The 25,159-nt window shown below is 35.7% G+C and overlaps 1 protein-coding gene across 4 annotated transcripts in view; it reads left to right on the forward strand.

Moving 5' to 3' along the window:
- The window catches only part of CAMK4 (calcium/calmodulin dependent protein kinase IV), a 199,647-nt gene that overhangs the window by 97,217 nt on the left and 77,271 nt on the right, over window positions 1-25,159 (forward strand). For 3 of the 4 annotated variants that reach the window (XR_012505574.1, XM_074360453.1, XM_010971479.3), the window contains 2 exons: window positions 622-700; window positions 23,389-23,451. Coding sequence is in view for 3 of the 4 variants with exons in the window: in XM_074360453.1 (XP_074216554.1) it covers window positions 622-700; window positions 23,389-23,451 (142 nt within the window). In the remaining variant the exon portion in view is untranslated. The remainder of the gene's footprint in view (window positions 1-621; window positions 701-23,388; window positions 23,452-25,159) is intronic. The other variant, XM_045507854.2, reaches the window with a different exon arrangement.

A 25,159-nucleotide genomic window follows, 5' to 3' on the forward strand; every position in this document is an offset into this window, starting at 1 on the left:
ATCCTGGACATTTCACATAATCATTTTTATTAGGGTGTGTATAAGTAAGTGGTAGCAGTATTCACCAAGATGAAGGAACCAGTATCTCTATGGGGATAACATTGGCTCTGGGAGAATGCCAGTGCATCAGATGAAGAGGTGTAAATTCTCAAAGGTCCCTAGCACCCTTGTCAAGTAGTAGATTCTATCATGACCCTTACAGCCTGTGCTGAACTTAAACCCTCTTCCTAAAGCCATAGGCTAATTTTACTCCAGACACACAGAAAAGCTTTTTAAGAAAAGCTCAGGGACTCTGAAATTGGGTAGTTGTCGCCAAAAGCTCTGTTTACCTGAGAAACTGTTTTATTCCGGACATGACTGAATGCAACAGCCTTGGGCATGTTACTTGTATAGGAATGGACCAGGAGGAAAAGAACAGACTGGAAAACCTAGAATTTTTCTGAGTAAACTGTCTTTAGTTGTAAGAAAAAAATCCTCTCAACGTTTGGGTCAACCCTATAGTAGAACTTTTAAACACTTGTCAGTTATGAGGGTAACTGCAAGAGATACTTATTTTCAAGCTTTCCCCTTGATTTCTTGTCCAGAGCATAACATTTTCTTTTTGTCTTTTTCCCCCTCAAGGGGTGCTACATCCATTGTGTACAGATGCAAACAGAAGGGGACCCAGAAGCCTTATGCTCTCAAAGTGTTAAAGAAAACAGTAAGTTTATTTCATTATATAATAGCATCTCTAAGGGATCTGTGACCTGGAGAAACCAGGAGCCCTGATTCAGAGAACAAAAGGGCCAGAGAGCTGCTATGTGCAGTTAACTCATTTGAATCATGATTATGAAAGTGCAGCCAAATGGACTGTTTTCTAATGGAAACTATGCGATTCTTCTAAAACAACTGGGTCTCAAATTAGATGTGGTTGTGGGGAGGAGAAATATGGCAAGGAAAGATTTATTTAGAGCTGCTTTGTATACCAGCCATGTTTTCAGACATATATGTAGATACTTATATATGACCTCAGTTACAGTTTTAATACACTAGAAAAGCTTGCTATTTAAAAATACCTGAATGATACACAGATAGATGCATTTGTTAAAGAAGTCATCAGCTTCTAACTCGATTTTCAAATGTTAGGTTTGCTTCAGTAAATTACAACCGGATACATGCTCATGTATCTGGGACTGAATCAGTTCATCTAAGAAGTTTGTATTTGAACAAGAAGAAAAGATTTTGGTTTTGGATTACTTCAGCTAAGGGGGCAAAAGTTACTATTAGGCTCCTCTCATAAGTAAGAAATGCAGCAAGTAAGAGTTCAGAATTCAAATGCCAGCATATAATACTGGCATTTTAATACTCCCTTTGCCCAAGAGAGTATTTGTCGTTGTAACGCCTTACTTACACTTCCTGTCCTTAGGTAGCTTCCCCTTGTCAAACCATGAAAAGACAACATATTCCTTTACAGCACATTCTTTCTTTCTCAAATTTTGTATGAACAAATATGTGAAATATATATACTTGTGAAAAACCAGCTGTAACATATGCTGAGGAGAGAAGTATCATAACTTTAGAAGTCAAATAATACCTCTTTGAGGCCAAGGGATTTTGTTTTTCTAAAGGCACCTTAATATTCCCAGCAGTTTATGTATTGTCTGGCACAGGGAAATTTTAGATGCTGATATAGTGAGGAAGATAATAATGACACAAGGTTTTCAGTCAAGTAGGAGTAGAATGACATTTTGAAATAATCTGTTAGAATTTAAATCCATTCAAGTAACAGGAACAGTTTAATTGAAGAAGGTAATAATTTAAATGGCATTTGCTCCTAATAAACTCTTTATTCTGGATTTCCTATTTGGTGTAGGCAATGATTTAAGTTATTCCAGAATGTAGAGAAATCTTTTGATTGGTAAGGTTTGGAATTTTCTCTTAAATCAATTTTTATTGTCATAAAATACAGAAGTAAGGATTATTAAAAATTTATTAAATGAAATTTCCTGTTAAATATTTACTTTATATGAAAATATATTGACATGCTTTAGCAGTAGTCATGAAAGAGATATTTTTGGACTTGGCTGTATCCTTTCTTACTGGTTAAAAACTATTCTCAGTAAAATTTGTGAGTGGTTATTTTATTTTCATAGTTGAGGAAACTTTGAAAGGCACTAACTGTATAAACGTCTAAATAAGTATTCAGAAATGTCTTGTGAATGCTCAGAATCCCAAAGGACAAAGGGCTGGTTTAGAGAATACTGGTTTATGTCAAAAATCTTTGGATGAATTGGAATAAGAGATAAGTGAAGACATTCAGTGGATTTGTGACTTATTTATTGGAAAAGTAAAACTCTGATTTGCCCTTCCTGCCTTCTCTTCTCCACCTCTGTTGTGGAAACATCTTACTCAGAAGACAGGCAGGAAGAAACTGTGGACAGGAACCAAGTGTCAGATGGAGCTGCAGAACTATGCTGTAAGGCAGATATTGTCAAACACAGTAACTGTTGTACCAAATGGAATGAAAGAAAATCCCCTGGAGAAACCTCAGCTTTGAACATGAATTAGATAGGATTCCCAGCATTGTCTCTTAGAATCAACCATGTCCAGAGATTTGTAAATGAGAGGAGTAGCAGGCAAAACTTCAAAGAGCAATTGCCTCCAGTGTTTAATTCCATATAGGTCATGAAAACAGAACTTCCTTATCCAAATGAAGTGAATGAAGCCTAAGAATCTACTTATGGAGGAAAAGTGATTCAGGGAAGACCAGTATTTTTCTAGCAAATTCAGTTAAAGATTTGCTCTTGAGGAGAAAGGGGGGTTTGAGAAAACTTAAATAATTTATGTAATCTTTTAATTAGATTGAGCCACATAAAATTGTGGCTATTAAAACATTCTTGACCTGCAAAAAGTGACAGTTTTATGTGGTTCAACTAACAATTTGAGGGCCATTATACTACTTCATGGGGTAGTTCCTCAGGTCCTCATTTTATGACTAGACCTAAACTTAAGAGGTCTGAAAGATAGTCTTTCTGTCTGTCTGTCTGTCTGTCTGTCTATCTATCTCTCTATCTCTCTATCATATATCAAAGACCTGTGAGAATTTCCTAGGGGTGGTGTAATAAACTGCCACAATCTGGGTGTCTTAAAACAATGACAATTTACTACCTTACAGTTTTGAAGGCTAGAAGTCTGAAGTCAAGAGGGTAACAGGGTTGATTCCTTCTCAGGGCACTGAGGGAGAGTTTGTTCCATACTTCTCTCCTAGCTTCTGGTGACTGTCAGCAAAGCTTGGGATTCCTTGACTTGTAGATGCATCACTTTAATCTCTGCCTTTGTTGTCACATGACAGTTGTCTGCCTGCATGTCTTCATATCATCTTCCCTCTGTGCATGTCTGTGTTCAGATTTCCCTTTTCTTATAAGGACATCAGTCCTGTTGGATTAGGGGCCCACCCTACTCCAGTATGACCTTATCTTAAATTAACTACTTGTATCTACAACAGCCAATTGCTAAATAAGGTCACATTTTGAAGTAGTGGGAGTTAGGACTGCAACATATCTTTTTGAGGGAGACACAATTCCACCCATAATACTATCTATAAGAGAAGACCTCTAAGGTGAGTTTCAGAGTATTCCATTTAATAATCTGTCTAAAGTTGAATAAAACTTTTATCACATTCAAGAAAGTAATAAACAGAAGAAAACCCATCCAGTTTATAGGTTATTAAATTCACATATAAATGTTTTTAAGTCCAAGAAAGATTTCCTATCTCTTCAACAAGTTAATTATTTGATAACAATAATCCTCTTTCCCAGGGTATGATTAAATGCCTTTTCAGGACAGTTTATAGAATTTTACTTTGTAGCAATTTTATGTTTCTTTCTCATAGCTTAATATTTTAGGAAATATTTAGTTTACATTGGCAATAAGGGATGTATTCCCCCTATGAAACACCCTGACTATCATTGATAATTCATTAAGCATTCATATGTCTAGGTGATAGACAAAGACTCTAATTTATCCATAGGAAGGCAGAATAAATCATCAGCTCTTTGGGAGAAAATCATATTCCATTGGTTGTCAGGTACAGGACAAAGTTAATACTGTTAATAAACATAAAGTAAACTGTCATGTTCAGACCGTTGGGTATTTTGACTAATAAAATATGCTTGTGGGAAATTAACATGTAATTATAATAAAATTTAAAAATTTTTTTATTGAAGTATAGTCAGTTTACAATGTTGTGTCAATTTCTGGTGTACAGCATAGTGATTCAGTTATACATATATATATATATTCCTTTTCATATTCTTTTTTATTGTAGGCTATTAAAGGTATTGAATTTAGTTCCCTGTGCTATACAGTAGGGCCTTGTTGTGTATCTATTTTACATACGGTAGTTAATATCTACAAAGGCTAAACTCCCAATTTATCCCTCCCAACCCCCTTTCCCCCCTGGTAACCATAAGTTTGTTTTCTGTGTCCATGAGTCTGTTTCTGTTTTGTAAATAAGTTCATTTGTGTCCTTTTTTTAGATTCTACGTATAAATGATATCATATGGTATTTTTCTTTCTCTTTCTGGCTTACTTAGTATGACAATCTCCAGGTCCATCTATGTTTCTGCAGATGGCATTATTTTATTCTTTTCTATGACTAAGTAGTATTCCATTGTATATATGTATACCACAACTTCTTTTTCCAGTTATCTGCTAATGGACATTTAGATTGCTTCCATGTCTTGGCTATTCTAAATAGCGCTGCTATGAATTTTGAGGTGCATGGATCTTTTCAAGTTAGAATTTCCTCTGGATAGATACACAGGAATGGGATTACTAGATCATGGGATAAGTCCCTTTTCATTTTTTTAAAGAATCTCCATACTGTTTTCCGTAATGGCTGCACCAAATTATATTCCCTCCAACAGTGTAGGAGTGTTCCCTTTTCTCCACACCCTCTCTAGCATTTATTCAAGGACCTTTTAATGATGGCCATTCTGACCTATGTGAGGTGATACCTCATTGAAGTTTTGATTTGCATTTCTCTGATAATTAGCAATATTGAGCATTTTTCATGTACCTGTTGGCCATTTGTATGTCCTCATTGGAGAAATGTGTAAGTCTTCTGAAAAATATTTTTAACTACCATGTATTTTGTATATGGATAGAATGCCATGTACTTTATATATAAGTCACTACATTTTCTAGAATTAGAATACATTTAAATGCATATTAACTGAGGTCATAATGTCTGCAACTTACTTTCAAATAGTTCACAACAAAGTGCGGGGGGTGCATATGGGAAGAGAGAGAGACAGAATATGGCAAAAATCAGTAATTATTAAATTTGGGACAGTATACTAGTGTCCATGCTGCTATTTCAAAATTTCAGTATATATAAAAATTCTCATAACAAAAATTTTGGGTTAAAATATACTTCAACATTGAAATCCTATTCAACATAGCTTAACATTTCTCTGGCCATTCAGAAAGCATTTCAAAATTGTACAATTTCTAAATGTCATGATAAAAACCTGTGACTCTATTATAGATGTATTGAAGTGCCAGAAAATAGAAAAGGATAGTTGAACCAACTTTTTACTGTACTGAAAATCCTGGGCTTTTCCAGAAACAGTATCCATTTGTTTCATTGCATTATTAATGGGGATAAAACTTTGAGGGTAGTGAGAATAAACAAGAGAGGACAGTGCATTGAAGGGCCCTTTGGGTTGTTTGTTTATATAATTTTTTCCATGTAGTATTAGTTATCTTTGGACTGAAGAAGTTGTCAAATCACTAGAAATGGTATATTTGCTGTCCTCCTGGGAAAAGGTGACCTATTTTGTAGCTTTATATTTTGAAATTCCCACTGATTCACAGGCAGTGCCATTTTTGTTGCCCATAAATACCTCATTACTTTGCATGTAAGCACTAATTGACTTACAGATACCAGTGGAACTTTTACTGTGAACTTTGTAAAACATGAATGGGAGATAAAAGAAACTAGGCTCACCTTTTTCCTTCACACATAAACCCTTTATCATCTCCATTTTATGTGCTATTTAGAAGAAATTAAAGTAGAGTAGAAAGATTTACTAAGGTACTTCCTCAGATTAACATTAGGGCATTAAAAGATTCTAATAGACATGGTTAATGGGACAGTCAGTGTGATTTACAAGATAGGAACTTTTTACTGATTTACATGACTTTTGAATATGCTAAACTTAAAACTTCACGCAAGGAAAAAAATAGATTCAAGACAGTGACAAAATTTAAGCAGATTTGGTAGATTTAGCAGCTTGGACTGACTTTTGCTAAATTAGATGGAATCACAACTGTTGAAATTTTGGTTATAATGGAGTCACTATTTCAGAAATGAGTCATAGGCTTAATCTTTTTTCCTAAGAAGTACATACCTCAGCGTATATCTAAAGAATCACACTTCAGCCCTATCAATATGGCTCATTTCAAGATGAAGTGATTGAGATTTAAAAAATTATACTCATCAATCATTTCTAGTGTCCCTGGAATTTTGGGGAAAAATATTTGAATTCTAGAATTCCAATGATGTGTCTAGCTAGCTGTGTGACTCAACTCTTGAAAAAGATTGCATTCAGCTTACTGTAAAATCCTTTCATGAAATACCTAGTATTGAGTCTAAGAATTAATCTTATTGTGTAAATTTAGAATTTATGAGTCTGAGAGCCAATCTCAGCGTGTAAATTCAGAATGTGTAGGTATTCTAACTCTTGTTAAGAATGGCTGTGCAGTTGTGTAGTGAGAACATGATCTGTGGAGCCAGGTTGCTTGAGTGCAGGATCACTTCTGCCAGAAGTGACTACAACAGTTACATAAATCTCTCAATCTCAATTTCTTCATCTGTGAAATGGATTTAAAAATATCTAGCTCATGGTGTTTTAGTGACAGTTAAAATGAGATAATTTATGTGAAATATTTCTCAGCACCTAGGAAGCATGTAATAAATGGTGAACAATTATTCCTAATTGTAATGAGTATGCACAGATAATAGTACCAGCTCATTCTATGCAATTCTGATGTTTTCATTATCTTGATTTAAAACTAAGCAGTGATAGCAGAGGGCTGATGGGAAACTGTTGTACCCAATAGACCTTTTAATTTTTGAACACAGTGGGGATCACTGTCCCATTCCCTGTTTCTCCAGAGGAATAAACAGTTTCCTATATAAATTAAAGAATGCGTATCAATGCTAGCAGAGGTGAAGAGAAAAATACCCAGTTTCAGTCATCAGTGGCACCAGTGTCCTAAAGGCAAATGCATGTGTTACATAAAAAATGGCAATCCTTTTTACCTAAGGTTAACGGCAAAAATATTCTTTACAACTAATTCACATTCAATATTTTTCAAAATTTATATAATAGAAGAAATTTACTTTTTCACTTTTTTTTTTTTAAAGAAAAACTGTTCTAGTTATAAGATGAATGAGTTCTGGGGATTTAACATACAGCATGGTGATTTTAGTTAATAATACTGTATTTTATATTTGAAAATTGCCAAGAGAGCAGATCTTAAATGTTCTCACTATGCACACATACACAAAAAATGGTAACTATGTGAGGTGAAAGAGATGTTAACTAATCTTATTATGGTAATCATTTCAAAATATATACAAGTCACATTGTGTGTGTTAAACTTCTACAATGTTATAAGTCAATTATATTTCATTAAAGCTGGAAAAAAAGAAATAAAACTAAGCAGTGAGCAGCACCAGATGTCCTGTGTACTTCAGTATGAATAAATTAATCACATTATTTTCAGAGTGCTTTTAAAATATCTGTTGAAAATGGGTATATATTTTACTATTATTATCAGTAAAATTTAGTGTGGCACTAAATGAAGATTTCTGATCATATGACTTCATACTTAAACAGATCTTGGATGCTTGTGATTCCTAGATTTGGAACACTTTCAACCCTACGGCTCTATTCTGATTCTCATCATTGGAGCTGTGTGACTTGATCCACAGTGTAGAAGCTGTTACAGGCCTAAATTTTGTCATATTTTAGTTATTATAATGTAAAGTTACCTATAGATTTCTGGAAAGACTTTTCTTGAATAATTTAATTAACATTCACCTAGTAAATGTCCCTCATTTTTATAAAATTTTCGTTTAAGTGTCAAAGGATAAAAGAGCCCTCTTACCCTTTTCTCAGTTACTTGAAGAGCCTCACGTTGTGACTTGTTAGTCATTCTGTGAGTTAGGTTTCAATTTGTATTCATTTTTCCTTCTATTCTTAGGGATTAGCTCTTTGAGCATATAACTATGAGGCTGCAGGAGACTTTGAAAGTTTGTTGTAGGTTAAATTACAGAAGGTACCCAGGCCTCTGCCAAATTCTTGGTAGTTGAATCTCCAGGACAATTTCAGGTTCCTCAGTTCTCAGATAGAGATAATACCATTATTTCACTGGGTAAACTGAAGATTACCTACTCTTGTCTCTTTCTTCATAACCTTTGGGAACGTAGAAAACAGGCCATGGGCCATTCATTTTCCAATTTCTGTGACGTACGTTAGAGAGATGACTGGGTCAATCTGGGTTAGAGATATGCATCTATTAAGCACTGCTGTAGCTCCTTTAACCACTCATGAATATGCTCTAGGAGTGCAGTCAAGGTCACCCTTGGTCAGTGACAGAGAGGAGAATAATAAATCACTAGCTCAAGTAGCATTTTGAGGCCCAGTTGAGGTCTCAGAACACATTAAGGAAAGTAGCTTGCAGATAACAAACCGTGTCAAGTGAAGTGAAACTTCTTCAAGCATTCTGTCAGTTGGAACCTATTGATTTTCATAGGGACTGTTAAGCCAGGTTTCCTGGAATATGGACAGGGATATTTCTATTCAGTTTGTGACAAGTATATGTCTACGAGAGAAGAAAGGTAGTGGGGTGGAATGTTAAAATCTTGCCTGATTTGTATGCTTCACCATTTAAAGATCCACTTGGAAGTCTGAACATTCTCATAGAGAATTAGTCATTGCAGTTTGATTTGTTTTCTTTCTTGATAGAAACGCTGCTGGACTCTGTCACAATTCAGCTCACTTATCCATCCTCTGTCATTATATTGATCTTTCACAGGCATTTTGTTGCCTTTTAAAAAATGAACACCATAGTTCGGAGGCAAACTAATGCAAGGGGCAGAGGGCAGGGAGAGAGAAAGACTGAGACTGAGAACATAGGCACGTGCCTGTGTGCTGTTGCCCAAAAAGAAACATAATTTGCAGTTACACTGTCCACTCAACTTATCACATATAGCCCTGTAGTACTTTTATAAGTAATGTGTGATTGGATCTAAAGTGATCTTCACCCTTTGTATGGAGTCTGTGGAGCAGAAAAAGGAGATGACTAGCCAAAACCAGAGGAAATCTTAGAGGGAGAACTTATACTACCATAGCCTAGTAGAAAAAAGAGACTAGTAACTTGTCAGAGAGCTGAGTAGGAAAGGCCTTGCAACCAGAGATGTGGTGGGCAGCAGGAAAGTTGAAAGGGGCCCAAGGTCAGGAGATCAGAGCTGGGAAGTGGTGCCCGTTGGACCACAACCAGAACTGAGACAGCCCGAAGGAACACAGCCAATCAGCCTCAAAGCAAACCTAGGATTCTTATCTTAGTCAGGAGGGGAAAAGCTATAATCTTAGTGTTAACAGGTAAAAACATTTTAATAAATTTGATTTTTACATTTCTTTATGGTACAAAGTTGAATGGTGGTCAAAGCTGCATCCATCCCGACAATGTAAGAAGAGAGGAGAGAAAGAAGGCTAAGAAAAGATCGAGTCATGGAACTCCAAAACCATTAATTTGCTAAAAGAGAGGGAATGAATGACTATGTGCAAAGGATATTAATTAGAAGAGATCCAAATTATTTTCAGTGTTGAATTAGCTTTCAGCTGCTTTCTTTAAAGTAAGCACCCTCAAATTACCATATGCTTCCTCAGTAGTTCTAGCAGTGAAGAAGCATAATGCTAATAAGAATGGAGCCCACGTTTACTCATTCAACTAACATGTAGTAGTCCCTTTCACATGCTAACACAAAGCCCCTCATGCCAGTATTTTACTAATGGGAGTTTTAGAGAAGTGTCCCTGAAGGACACAATAGATAATTTGAACCCAGGGCTTTTGAGTCCCAAACCTGAGCCTTTTCTGTTGATACCAGCTAGATCCAGAAAGAGAAAAAGACTGGAAAAAAAAAAAAAAAAAAAAAAGGATAAGCAATGATCAAGGCCCAGATCTGTGATAGGAGAGTGAAGGGAAGAGGGAATATTGGAGGTCTGAGAGAGAAAGTGTAAAATGTTCTATTGTGAAGTGAAAGAGCTGAGAATCCCTTGAGATTCGGGGTCATAAACTTAAAATAAGTCAATATGGTTGTGTGTTTTCTTGCAACCACTTAAGTTCAGGCACAAACATGGAGTAAGAGAAGAGAGGAGTTAAACCAAATTAAGGGTTTTTCTTGGCAAATACAACAGAAGATGAGAGCAAAGGAGTTGAAACAATGTGCAGATCACTGCTTATCTCTTTTTTTTTTTGTATATATATTTTTTTTATTGAAGTATATACAGTTGACAATGTTGTGTCAATTTCTGGTGTACAGCATAATGCTTCAGTCATACATGAACATTCATATATTCATTTTCATATTCTTTTTCACCGTAAGTTACTACAAGATATTGAATATAGTTCCCTATGCTATACAGTATGATAAACTTGTTGTTTATCTATTTTATATATATTAGTTAGGGTCTGCAAATCTCAAACTCCTAATTTATCCCTTCCCACCCTCTCCCTCCACCAGTAACCATAAGTTTGTTTTCTATGTTTGTGAGTCTGTTTCTGTTTTGTAAATAAGTTTGTTTAACTTTTTTTTTTCAGATTCCACATATAAGTGATATCATATGGTATTTTTCTTTCTCTTTCTGGCTTACTTCACATAGAATGACAATCTCCAGGTCCATCCATGTTGCTGCAAATGGCATTATTTTATTCTCTTTTATGGCTGTGTAGTATTCTATGGTATCAATACACTACAACTTCTTTATCTAGTCATCTGTCGATGAACATTTAGGTTGTTTCCCTGTCTTGGCTGTTGTAAATAGTGCTGCTATGAACATTGGGGTGCATGTATCTTTTTGAATTAAGGTTCCATTTGGGTATATGCCCAGGAGTGGGATTGCTGGATCATATGATAAGTCTATTTTGTAGTCTTTTGAGGAATCTCCATACTGTTTTCCATAATGGCTGCACCAAACTACATTCTCCTAGCAGTGTCAAAGGGTTCCCTTTTATCTACACCCTCTCCAGCACTTATCATTTGTGGACTTCTGAATGGTGGCCATTCTGACTAGTGTGAAGTGATACTTCATTGTAGTTTTGATTTGCATTTCTCTGATAATTAGTGATATTGAGCATTTTTTCATGTGCCTGTTGGCCATTTGTATGTCTTCACTGGAGAATTGCTTGTTTAGGTCTTCTGCCCATTTTGGATTGTTTTTTGTTTTTTTATTATTAAACTGTATGATGTATTTATATATTCTGGAAATTAAGCCCTTAAAAGTCTCATCTTTTGCAGATATTTTCTCCCATTCTGTAGGTTGTCTTTTTGTTTTGCTTACAGTTTCCTTTGCTGTGCAAAAGCTTATAGTTTAATGAGGTCCCATTTGTTTATTTTTGCTTTTATTTCTATTGCCTGGGTAGACTGCCCAGGGGAACATTGCTGAGATTTATGTCAGAGAATGTTTTGCCTATGTTTTCTTCTAAGAGGTTTATCGTGTCTTGTCTTATGTTTAAGTCTTTAAGCCATTTTGAGTTTATTTTTGTGCATGGTGTGAGGGAGTATTCTAACTTCATTTATTTATGTGCAGCTGTCCAGTTTTCCCAGCACCATTTGCTGAAGAGACTGTCTTTACACCATTGTATGTTCTTGCCTCCTTTATCAAAGATTAATTGACCTAAAATTTTGGGGTTTATTTCTGGGCTTTCTGTTATGTTCCATTGGTCCATATGTCTGTTTTTGTACCAATACCATACTATTTGGATTATTGTAACTCTGTAATAGTGCCTCAAGTCTGGGAAGGTTATTCCTCCAGCTTAATTTTTTTCTTCAATGTTGCTTTGGCAGTTCTGGGTCTTTTATGATTCCATATAAATTTTAGAATTATTTGTTCTAGTTCTATGAAAAGCATCCTGGGTAGTTTGATAAGGATGGCATTAAATCTGTAGATTACTTTGGGTAATATGACCATTTTCACCATATTATTTCTTCCAATCCAAGAACATGGGATATCTTTCCATTTCTTTTAAGTCATCTTTAATTTCCTTAGTCAATGTTTTGTAGTTCTTCACGTGTTAGTCTTACACTTCCTTGGTCAGATTTATTCCTAAGTATTTTATTTTTTTGGGTGCAATTTTAAAAGGGATTGTTTCTTTACTTTCCTTTTCTGATATTTCATTGTTAGTGTAAAGAAATTCAGCTGATTTCTTTATGTTAATCTTGTATCCTGCTACCTTACTGAATTTTTTATCAGCTCTAGTAGTTTTTGTTGGGAGCCTTTAGGGTTTTCTACATATAGTATTATGTCATCTGCATATAATGACAGTTTTATCTCTTCCCTTCCAATTTGGACCCCTTTTATTTCTTCTTCTTGTCTAATTGCTATAGCTAGGACTTCCAATACTATATGAATAGAAGTGGTGAGAATGAGCTTCCTTGTTCCAGATCTTAGCAGGAAGGCTTTCAGTTTTTCACTGTTGAGTATTATGCTGGCTATAGGTTTGTCATAAATAGCTTGTATTATGTTGAGATATGTTCCCTCTATACCCACTTTGGTTAGAGTTTTTATCATAAATCAGTGTTGAATTTTATCAAATGCTTTTTCTGCATCTATTGAGATGATCATGTGATTTTTATCCTTTCTCTTGTTAGTGTGGTGTATCACTTTGATTGATTTGCGTATGTTGAACCACCCTTTTGTCCTCGGGATGAACCCAACTTGATCATGGTGTATGATCTTTTTTATGTGTTGTTGGATTGTGCTTGCTAATATTTTGTTGAGGATTTTTGCATCTATGTTCATCAATGTAATGGCCTATAGTTTTCTTTTTTGGTAGTCTTTGTCTGGCTTAGGTATCAGGGTGATGGTGGCTTCATAGAATGAATTTGGGAGTATTCCCTCCTCTTCAGTCTTTTAGAAGAGCTTGAAAATTATTGGTATGAGCTCTTTATTGTATGTTTGATAGAATTTCCCAGTGAAGCCATCTGGTCCTGGACTTTTGTTTGCAGGGAGGTTTTTTTTATTGCTGATACTTTTTCACTTCTAGTGATTGGGCTGTTCAAATGATCTGTTTCTTCTTGATTCAGGTTTGGTGGGCTGTATGTTTCTAGAAACTCATCCATTTCTTCTGAGTTGTCCAATTTATTGCCATGTAATTGTTCACAGTATTCTCTTATGGTTTTTTGTATTTCTGTGGTGTTGGTTCTGATTTCTCCATTTCCCTTTCTTATTTTGTTTATTTGTGTCCTTTTTTCTTCTTGGTGAGCCTGGCCAGAGATTTGTCGATTTGGTTTACTCTTTCAAAACACCATCTCTTAGTATGATTTTTTTCTATTTTTTTTTTAAGTCCCCATTTTATTTCTTCCCTGATCTTTGTTATTTCTTTCCTTCTGCTAACTTTAGGTTTTGTTTACTCTTCTTTTTCTAATTCTTTTGGGTGGTAAGTTAGGTTGTTTATTTGAGATTGTTCTTGTTTTTTGAGGAAGGCCTGTGTTGCTATGAACTCCCTCACAGGACTGCTTTTGCTGCATCCCATAGATTTTGTGTGTTTGTGTAGATCAGTGCTTATCTTCATGGACCATGGAATCTCAGCTAAGTGAGAGTAAAAAATAGGAGGTAGAAAGCAGAGAGTGGGATGTTAGAAATTGGTATTTTTGAAGTGGTACAATTGGTGGTAATGATGAGGCCTGGGATATAACCATAAGAATAGGTTAGTAAGGATGAGTGAGGGAAGATAATGTTGGAATTGAGAAAGTGGTAAAGAAATTAAGAGGTAAGGATGTTGAATGGAGCATTCATATGAAAGTTGTTGTTAAGAATGATGAAATAAAGTTGCTAAAATATGCTAAAATCTTCAGTATAGGATGAGTGAGAAGAAGACAGTAAGATGGTTACAACAAGGAGAGTTTGCAGGTTGTATTGGCTGATGGCAGACATTTCAAAGCAGCTAGAGTTTTAGAGGCACAAGGGAGGAGAAATAGTGTGGACATAGTAATGAGTATCAAAAAGGATACCTATCCTCCTTCTAGGCCCTATGGTACATTTCTTACTGGGATGAAAACAATTCACCACTTGAGAAGACTGTAAAGAAGTCATGAGATGCCCAGGTTTCTGTTAGGTCAAGAAGATAAAGAGAGTAATCAGACTTGACTGAAATTCTGTAGTTATTGGAGATACCAGACTCATGTAAGAAAAGCTCAGTGTTTTTATCTGTGTCCCACATTTGATTTTTGCGTGTTCAAACAGCAGTTCCTAGCTTTCAAATCCTTGTGGGTTAAAACTCATTCTTGAATTTAACAAAGCTCCAGCTGCCAAGTCTTTTCACCAAGTATGTTAGTGACAATGTGTACTTGTTGATATGTCAGAAAACAAGATGCTAAATTAAGCAGAAGCTATGCACAAAGAATTGTGAAAACGTAAGGCATTTGTCTTATTTATTTATTTATCCATTAATAATTTATATTTTGCCTCCTTCCACAAAGGATCTAAGAATCACAGTTCTGTACTTCACATTATGTTCTCTGGTCATTGTTTAAACCAAAAATAAGCCTAAGAAGCCAGAAAAATAACAGGGACAAAATAAGACTTATGGCCTCAATCCCTGCAAAGAAAATGAGATGAAGCTGACCATTTTATGTGGAAATGCTGCTTTACTTGACTGACTCCTAGAGGAAGTAGAGCAGTAATCTCTAGTCACATAGGTCACCCTAACTTGCCAAGAGGTTTTGAAGTTCCAAAATCTAGATCTAGATCACAATGAGGATAGCCAAGAGGATCTAGTCCACCAGCAATCTGATGTTGTAGTCCTTCTCTTTTTCTCCAGTTCATTCGCCACATGTCTCTGTCCATCATTCTCACATGCAGAAACTGGTTTTCCTTTTTTCCTCTTAATTCTTTATTACTTTCTTCACATGTTTAGAATCCTTCCTCCCTTCTTTTCCTCAACCTTCCCAACCTCATATCTGCTGTGTATCTTAATGAGGACTCATAGCTGATCAGTTCTGTTCCAATGATGGAGTCTTTTTCACTGAAGTTACTCTAGAATTATACCTCTTATCCATTTCTCTTTCTTCCCTTCATGGAGGCAAATAGCAAAGTTGGGATTTCTTTCAATATTAACGAATCTTGATTTCTTTGGAGTTTTAAAACTGTACAAGTCAGTATAATGACTCTTATTAAATTGTTTAATTTTTTTCTAATGTATATTCTTCAAAAAGTATGTTTTATATTGAAAGTATATCAAAAGCCATTAAAGTTGACTATTTGAAACTTGACTTAATGAGAATGAAATGATATATTTCTTTGAACAGTTAGGGCAGCTTAAATAGAGGAGCTAAAATAAGGCTTTACAGAAAAACCCCATGTATCCAAGCCACTTTATGATTATCCATTTCATATTGGCTACTAGAGCAATGACACAAAGAACATAAGTGGGAGACAAAGCTCTTTCTAATGAGCAATAAAATACAATAAATTAAAAAAGCCGAACTGTGGTTCTACTGCTATCAATCTGGTTTACCTGTGACTGTTAAAAACTCAGGAGTGTGTTGTGATTGAACAAAACTTATGGGCCTCCTCAGATTCCTTCTGCCTGCATGTCTTCCAGACCAGAGAGGGCTGGATTGCCCACTGGTCACTTCATGCACTAGACCACCAGACAGACACCTGAAATTTCTGTCTCCTCCACCTACTTCTAGATTTGATGACAAGGGATATGGCATCATAAGTGAATGCCAAAGAGACTAGATACACAACCCAGAAGTATGGAAAAGTTAACACTGCTGGGCGAGATTTCACCAGTGGGAGACAGGAGGAGGTTCCTGGGCAGGTAAATCCTTCCTCTTCCCTCCTGCTCATGAACTTCTTCAAGGCATAGTGGCCATGTATAGCTCCTCTGGAGAAGTACTGTGTGCCAGTTGGATGCAGCTGCCCATGTGCCCTCCTGTATCTTTACAGCTCATTGCAGCCTATGAGCAAACTGTACTGTGTCATCTCTTACTTTGCTGCACTTCCCTTTTTCCCCATTCTCCTTGCCTTGGGTTTGTACCTTTTAAATAAGACACCTGCGTGTTGATCCTAGCCTTACGTTTATTTTCTGGGGAACATAAATTAGAATTTTAATAATACATATTTTTATAATGGAACATTGTTAGTAATTAAAAGCTACCATTCTTTAAGATATTTTGTGAAAAGTGAAGTTTCGTTTTATGGGTTTTGTTGTTGTAATGTTAATTTGTTAAAGCCATCTGTTGATGCTTCTCAAGATGCTAATTATAGTAGCACTTGGACGCTAATTTCAGGTGGCAATAATGGTTGTTCAGGTAGCTGCCCGTTGACCTCTGTGGCTTGCCTGACAGTTATTTTCTAGGAAAATAGCACTCATTTTGAGTGGCAATGTCAGGGTTCAGACCCTTTCCTAACCTACCCAGGTGTTTGGAAGGGAAAGTCAAAAGTGGGAAAGAAACAATGACTTCTGGAACAAGAGAGATATTGGGAAGGTGTGAGATGAGGTGGCTGTCAAGACACATTTCTGTATGACCTCTAAGACATGACACCTTTGGAGGAACCTCCCCCAAAGTCGGGTTGCCTAGGGACCTCTGAGACTTTGTTTCAAAAAGATGACAAATGACTTTTAGCTAATCTCTCTGAGAAAGATTTTCTGACCTCAGTCTTTTGTCCTTGGCTTCTCAGTCATTTATCTGCCTACTCTTTTGTCCTGTTCTCCTTTGAGCTTTATCCCCTGCTGGTTTACTTGGTTGTCATTACTTTGACTGTAGTCCAGATTTTTGTCACTCAGTTTACTCTCTTTGGATTGATAGTTTTTAATGCCCCGTTTTCCTCTAACTTCCTTCTTTTAAGATTCTTCTCAGCCTCCACTTAAGTCATGACCTGCACCTCATTCAACCTGGACTCTAGCATTCAACAGAGCAAAAAGGAGACTGCATTCACGTTTTTCTTTTATTTAAATTATTATTGCAGTCTTACTCTCTTCTTTCTATTTTCAAATGTATGATGTTAAGTTTTCTGAAATAGTGGCTCTCAAGCTTTAGGGCTTTAAGAGGTTTTTTTACTCTCTAAATTATTAAGAATCCCAAATAGCAATACACATTTACTATACTAGAAATTGAAATAGAATTTTTCAAAGTATTTATTAATTAAACTATAACAATAACGAATCTATTATATTTTAACATAAATAACACTTTAGTGAAAAATAAATTTATTTTCCAAAATTTGAAAATACTCAGAAGAATAGCATTGTTTTGCATATCTCTTTACTATCTGGCATAATAGAAGACAGTTTGATTCTCACCTGCTTCTGCATTCAATTTGTTGTTTTGTTTCAAGTACACAAAAAAAAGAAAATCTAGCCTCACTCAGATTTGTAGTTGCGGGGAGACTCTCACATATTCCCTGATAGAGTCTTAGGGACCAGGACGGGTCCTCTGATTACGCTTTGAAAGCACTGATCTGGAGTACAGTAGAAAAATAATCACCCTTTTCAGAATTACCTTTTAAGAAAAATTAATTCTGAACTAAATAGAAGTAACTACATTAAAAGATTGCTAGTCCAAATAATCTGGTCTGTTCTATTTCCAAAGTTTAGATAACTTAACTCTCAAAGAAGTAACTTTTTGAAGGCATCTCAGTATTTAATTTGTGACATAACATATTAAAAAGTAAATTTGCTTATAATTCATACTTGTATTAGAAAAACTTTTGTTTACTCTAAATATGTCATGTGAAAAAATTAAAGGATCCCTCTCTCACTTATTTTACAAGGATAAAAAAAATACGAAAACAAGGAGGAAAATGTTATATTACATAAATACTAAATGTGTAGTAAGAAAAATAGGTTTGAATACCAACAGTCTTAATTTAGGGACATTCATGTCCTTAAAACATTTTTAAGCATCATGAAATTTTAAAAACATACATTTATTTTGTATTAGTGAGGAAATCCTTGTTTTGTAGAGAAGATCGTGATAAAAAATAATCTGTATTCACTGAATGATTACTCTTGTATCTAAAACAGTCAAAGTCATAGAAGTAGACAGTAGGATTGTCCTTACCAGGGATGGATGGGTGAAGGAGAAGATGGAGAATTGTTGTTTAATAGGTATAAAGTTACAGTTATACAAGATGAGTAAGTTCCAGAGATATACTGTACAACACAGTGCCTATGATCAACAGTAATGTATTATTCACTTAAAAATTTGTTAAGAGGGTGGATTTCACATTGTGTTCTTACCACAAACACACACACATACCACATACACGCACAACAAAGGACACAGGAAACTTTTGGAGGTAATGGATATGTTTATTTCCTTGATAGTGGTGATGGTAACACAAGTATATACATATGTCCAAACTCACCAAGTTGTGTACATTAATTATGTGTAGGTTTTGTATGCCAATTATACCTCAGCAAAGCTAGAAGAAATTTTTAAAACTTTAAATAATAAAAAATAATTATAATCCGTATCCAAATTTTCTTCAACAGCATCTACAGAAACTGAAATGGAGAATGAGCCAAGAGCTCTTTGAAAGAGATCTGTCAGTGCCATGTGCCTGTTTTAACAATTTCTCTCTTTTTGAGAGATCTCCTATTTGATACAAGTGGAATGTCTCTTGCTCAGTAGAAAATTTGCATGTAATAGATGATTTTTTTCACTAGGCGAAAGAACTTCTGTAGCATTTTCCTCTAGTACTCTATTACCCATGGACCATGGTATCTATATCCCAGGCCACTGTCTGACATCACTGAGTGGCCGTCAGCAGCCCACATATTGCACTATCATCACTTTAACAAATATTTCTTCATTTTATATTAACATTAGTGTGACTATTAATGGCTAGTAATTTCAAAGACTTTTAGAGTTATCCCACTGTTTGGTAGTGGTATTTTGACTCATAGGAAAATGATCTTCCACTGAACAATAGAATTTTTAGAGCGAAACTTGTTTATAACTTAAGTTCTTCTATCTTCTTATGGCATTATGTAGAGGAGTCTTATGCCTAAAATCTTTCCTCTGAGAAAGATCATATTTTGCTTGTTTTTTCATACACTCAGTATTGTTTTATTATTTTAAACTTTATGTATTTATTTTACAATATCGTATTTTTAAATTGAAATATAGTTGATGTACAATATTATATCTTACAGGTATACAATATAGTGATTCACAATTTTTAAAGGTTAGGGCATAGTTATTATAAAATATTGGTTATATGCCCCTTGTTGTACAATACATCCTTGTAGCTTATTTTATACCTGATAGTTTGTACCTCTTAATCCTCCACCTCCATCTTGCCCCTTCCTCTTCCCTCTCCCCACTGGTAACCACCCTTCTCTACATCTGTGAGCCTGTTTCTTTTCTGTTACGTTCACTAGTTTGTTGTATTTTTTTAGATTCCACATGTAATATCTTACAATATTTGTCTTTTTCTAACTTATTTCACTTAGCATAATGCCCTCCAAGCCCGTCCATACTGTACACTCGGCATTGTTTAATAAAAGGCTGAGCACTTAAAAAACTATATTAGACCCTTACCATGTACTTTACATTCATTACGTATACATCCAGAGATCCTTAACTTTCCAGTTCCATGGAACACATTTTCTTGTTAAATAGATCAGATTTTTAAGCTTTTCTCTGCCTCAGATATTTGGAGAATATGATGAAAGCTGTAGATCCTATTCCCTCCCATAAAACACATAGATCTGAGGAACAGCTTTTTCCAAATCTCTACTCCAGTCCTTCATATTGACTAGAGTCATCATTTCCTTAGACCTCTTTACTTTCCTTCAACTTACGTCACTGATAGCATCAAAACAACAAGATTACTGCCCAGAAGGAGAGAATAACATAGCAGAATCGAGGTACAAATGCTACATAGTGTGCTTGGCTCATTCACCAGCTAAGTGACTGACATCAGCATTTTAGCATGGAATTCAAAAGAGCTTCTAGAAAAACTTTTAAATTACTATTTGGTAGGGTCCATTTGAGTTACTCGTAGTCACATTTTTTCATATAAATTCTGATGGCAAGATTTTACTACTAATTGATAAATGTATTAATAATGATTTATTGATTAGTCTGGGACATGGAAGAAGCAGAGGAAGTAATTCCTTATGCAGATGTAAAAGGGAGGGAACAAATTTTAAACACAGTTAGCAAGAGAGTCTTCAGTGCCTACCTATACTTATTCTTTGAAGAACCAAGCCTCATCTATTCCCTCACAGCTGGTCAAAGGAGAGGGCTCGTGATCCATGCTCATATCTGTCACAGTAACATAGTTCCTAGATACAGGAATATCCTGTAAGGCACAGGAAGCAACTAAGGCCATGGAGGATGCTGCCTTGAGGTTAGATATACACACGTGGAGTAGGTCTCTTGTCTCTTTTCCCTTTGAAATAGAAGACTGAAGAATATTGGCTTAGGATTTCTGGTGGCCATATTTTCTGCCATTTGGAAAGGAGAGGTGGGAAGGGAGAGAGGGACCAAGAGCTATATTGTTTGAGTCTGAACCTCTAGATTTAGCTGTGTCTGAAGATGGTTTTACTCTGACTTCCCAGTTTCTTGTGTCAATAAATTACTTTTTTGACCTAAGCAAGTTTGAGCCGGGTGTTTGTTAGTTGTGCTATAGAAGTTTTGATGAATACATAATTTGAGTTGCAGATATGGTTTAGTGTGTGGGACAGGCTGGTGAAGCAGCTTCCAAAGTTCCTGAGTAATAGAGCACTGGGAGTATTGAGATGTATGTCTTCTTTTATTCTTTCACTATGAAAATCCCAGAACCTATCAGTTTCATGTAGTCACTTGAGTTAGGTTATTTCTTACCAACTTGTTTTTCTCTGTTCATGGTTAATCCTCCCTCATATATAACTGCCTCAGATTAATTGTCAAGAATGAAGATGCACAGATCGTATCTTCATCCTCTCATCTTAGTCAAAATTTATAACTGATGCTGCATTTTTATATTGGTTATTTATGAATATTTTAAGAAGTGTTCTGACTTGCTCAGACTAGCATCCATTCAATATAAGTAGAATATATTTTTGATTTGCAGTATTGTGAATTGATTTTTTTTTTACTTCTTTTTATTGGAGTATAGTCAGTTTACAGTATTTTGTCAATTTCTGGTGTACAGCACAATGCTTCAGTCATACATGAATATACATATATTCGTTTTCATATTTTTTTCACCATAAGCTACTACAAGATACCGAATTTAGTTCCCTGTGCATTACAGTATAAAGTTGTTTATCTATTTTATATATACCAGTCAGTATCTGCAAATCTCGAACTCCCAATTTATCCCTTCCCACCTCCTTTGAACTGATTTTGAGAATTTGATTTTTCTTTGGCAAAAAAAAATTAAAATACCCTGAGCCTTCTAAATGACTGTATGAATGACCAAAAATTTTATTATAGTTTAAGAGGTCATAGCACAACCATACGTCCATATTAATGTTTTATTTGTAGAGTAGTAAAACAGAGACTCTTGGAAAATTTCTAATTGTAATGGGAACTTGTTTGCAATTTCTTATAAACATTTTTTTCTTCTCATAGAGACTAAAAACATTTATAAATGTTGATTACTTTCTTGAAGTGAGGTGCTGTAGGCTCTGACAAAATTATATTTGTCGGGAAATACTATATAATACATTCATATGTTGCAACCAAACAGAAGAACATAAAAAGTTTGTAAAAGTCCCTTGAACTTTGTAAAAGAACCTTGAAAATTATTTATTTTCAAAGAATATATCCTTGTTGGTTAATGTTTCATTAGAGAATAAAAATTAAATGAATGAATGTTGTTTGTCATCATCTTAAAAGTTGTGGTTGGTTATCACCATAGAAGCATGCTTGGATTACTCCTCAGTCTCACCCTTCTTCCTCGAGAGATGTAACTCAGAGGACAGAGTTCATTCTCCATTTGAAGCAGTCTCTTGGTTATACCCTCAGAGCTTGGTTGTGAATTGCACATAAACTTCTGTATGTCCATTTCTAAAACCTTGTGAGCTGTAACACAGGGTTCTAGACAGCTCAGATGGCAGAATCCATAGTAAGAGTGCAGGTATTATGTATATTATGGCTTTGATGGATTCTGTTTAGAAAGGAGGACACTAAAACCCTTCTGGCTAGTATTTGACTTTTAGAGGTCTGAAACTTCAGCTCATTGTCATTAAAAAAGTTAACCACTGGGCTGGGGAGGGGAAGCACTCCTAATTTTGTAATATCTTAGAGTAAATGGCTACTATCTCAGAGATCAAGTGGTGAACCAACTAGGATTCCTTAATGGCCCACAGTGGAAACTAGCTCTGGATAACTTAAGTAGAAAAGAAAATTCAGTGGCTGACAAAATAAGAAGGCTCAAAGGGCAAACTAGTTTATGCATAACTGAATCCTTTGGGTCACATTATGCCAGCAGTACTCATTCTTCATCTTTCAGCAACGTTTTTTTCTCTGTTGGCTCCATTTTTAGTAAACTGGTCTCCATATGGTATTAAAAATGGTCCATGTAGTGGCTCTATCCTCCTTTGCTCTCACAATTTTAGAGGAAAATACCTCTTTCTTGATTATGTGAGCAAAATTTGGGAAGAGGACTGTTTGTGGTGACTTGGATCTGGTGGATATCCCTGACCCCAGTTGCTATGGCCAGAGAGCAGAGTACTCTGATTGCATAGGCTGGATTATGTGCTCACTTCTGTGGGAGAAAGGCAGGCAAAGTGATTGGCAGCTTCAGTGGGTTTGGGACAGGGATCCCCCAAAAAAAGGAAGAGAAGGAGGAGAAATAGGCTGAAATGAACTTATGCTTAGTGGTGACAGCAATGACTTTTGATAGCAAAGGGGTCATGCAAGGGGTCTGACAAATTGTGACCCATATTTGTAACTAGTTCTACTTTATGTTTGAAGCAGAGGGGAAAGAAATGCAGCTGGACAAAAAAGGGAGGAAAGAGCACAAGAAAAAGTCTTTGGAATTAATGTCTGCCATTTACCTGATTGATCCAGGTGGTTATTGCCATTTCTGATTCTTTGCTAAAATGAAGACATTTCTAAGGTGGGAGTTTCTTTCAGTTTCCCTTTTTCATTTTGCCTTTTAGGTGGACAAAAAAATCGTAAGAACTGAGATAGGAGTTCTTCTTCGCCTCTCTCATCCAAACATTGTAAGTGGTTTTAACCTACTATTTCAAATAATCTCCAAAGTTATAGAATGGGATTTTTGTTCTTTACTGTCTATACTGACAGTGAGAAGGAGACTCTTAGGCTGCAGTGAGTAGTCACCATGGCCTAGCTCTTGTCCTTACCTGATCTCGTTTTTCAGTTCTTTAGCTGAATAAATCTTAAAAATAGTGCCCCTTGGAAGAGTTTCAAAATGAACAAATCAGCAATATATACCATCTTTATTTTCATGCATAAAAGGATAACTAAAAACTGGAGGGGTTTGTTTCACTCTAATAAAACACTGGCTTTTTTCCTTTTGTGTGCCCGTCGTATTAATATGCCATTGCTAAAAATGCCTGTGAAGAAAATGCATTGCCTTCCAAAGTCATTTCAGTCTCCTATGAGAGAGTACTTGCTTCAGAAACAATGTGACGATTCAAATAAATGAGGTACTTGAATGGGGAAAATAAAATGTTCTCAGAAGCTCTGCTCTAGGCTATGTCCAGACAAGGCACTGAGGGAAAGAGCTGGGTAAAAGCTTTCTAGAGCCGAAGAAGTGAAAAGAACAAAATCATTTTCCAGGCCATAACTTGTTTTTATGAATTGAGCCGTCTACTTAAAATATTTCACTCATTTCTCTGAGGAAGTTGTGGTGTCCAGGAGGATAACCTGCAGTGCTTAGGTTTAAGGCAAAGTGCTTAAAACATATATTAGTTAGCAATGCATTCAGCTATAAATAATAGAAAACTTGAATACAGTGGTCTAAGCAAATGTAATGTCTTATATTGTAAGAAATCAGAAGGCAGGCAGTTGTTAGCAATGGTTCAGCTCCTCAGTGATGCAGTCCAGGTTGCAGACACCTTCCATCTATTGGTTCTATATCCTCAATGAATTGGCTTTCACCTTCATGCGTTTCCTTCATGCTCCTAAAATAGCTTCTCCATAGTCTTCACAAGTCTTCAGGTCTATAGTTAAGACAGAAAGGAGTGGAAAGGCCTTACCAGCAGAGTCCAATGAGAAGAGTAGAAGCTTTTTCAGCTGCAGCAGAATGCTCTTCAGATTTTACTGGTCAGAGCTAGTCATAAGATCACCCTAAACTGCATGGAGACTGGAAAATTGAAGAACAAGATTATCATAGGTGGCTTAAACCAATCATGGTCCATAATCGGAGACTTGGCATCTTGCATCCCTAAACAAATCAGAGTTCTGTTTGCAGTGAAGTAGGGGCAGAAGGGCTTTGGGTGAGCAGTTAACAAAATGTGCCACATATAATTTCCACTTTTACATTATCTATCTTTTTTCTTTCAAAGAGAAGTCAATATGGAGTTTTCCTCGAATATAGATCAGTCCTGGTCACAGGATTCTCAGCAGGAAAATATCCAAAATTGAATGGATTATCTGAATGCTTTGAAAACCCTGTTAAAGCCAATGCAATCATGTTCACTACTTTTCTGAGTATCTTTTCATCTACCAGCAACCTTTCAGCTGTGGAGGGATTTCTTTTCTATACAAACAGACATTAACCTAGTTCTGTTCTGTCTCAGACCCCTAATTCCAAGTTCCTAACTAGGAGGAAAAGGCATTTGTGTCTCCAGCAACCATGATGATTTCAAATGGTTTACAAAGTTTTGTTTGCTTGCTTCAGTTTTTTTAGTTATGGAGCAATTCAGAAATGGGGGTGATTTGGCAAAATTTAGGAAGTGTTTCTAA

This window comes from Camelus bactrianus, chromosome 3 (assembly GCF_048773025.1).
Source record: "Camelus bactrianus isolate YW-2024 breed Bactrian camel chromosome 3, ASM4877302v1, whole genome shotgun sequence".
NCBI lineage: Eukaryota > Metazoa > Chordata > Mammalia > Artiodactyla > Camelidae > Camelus > Camelus bactrianus.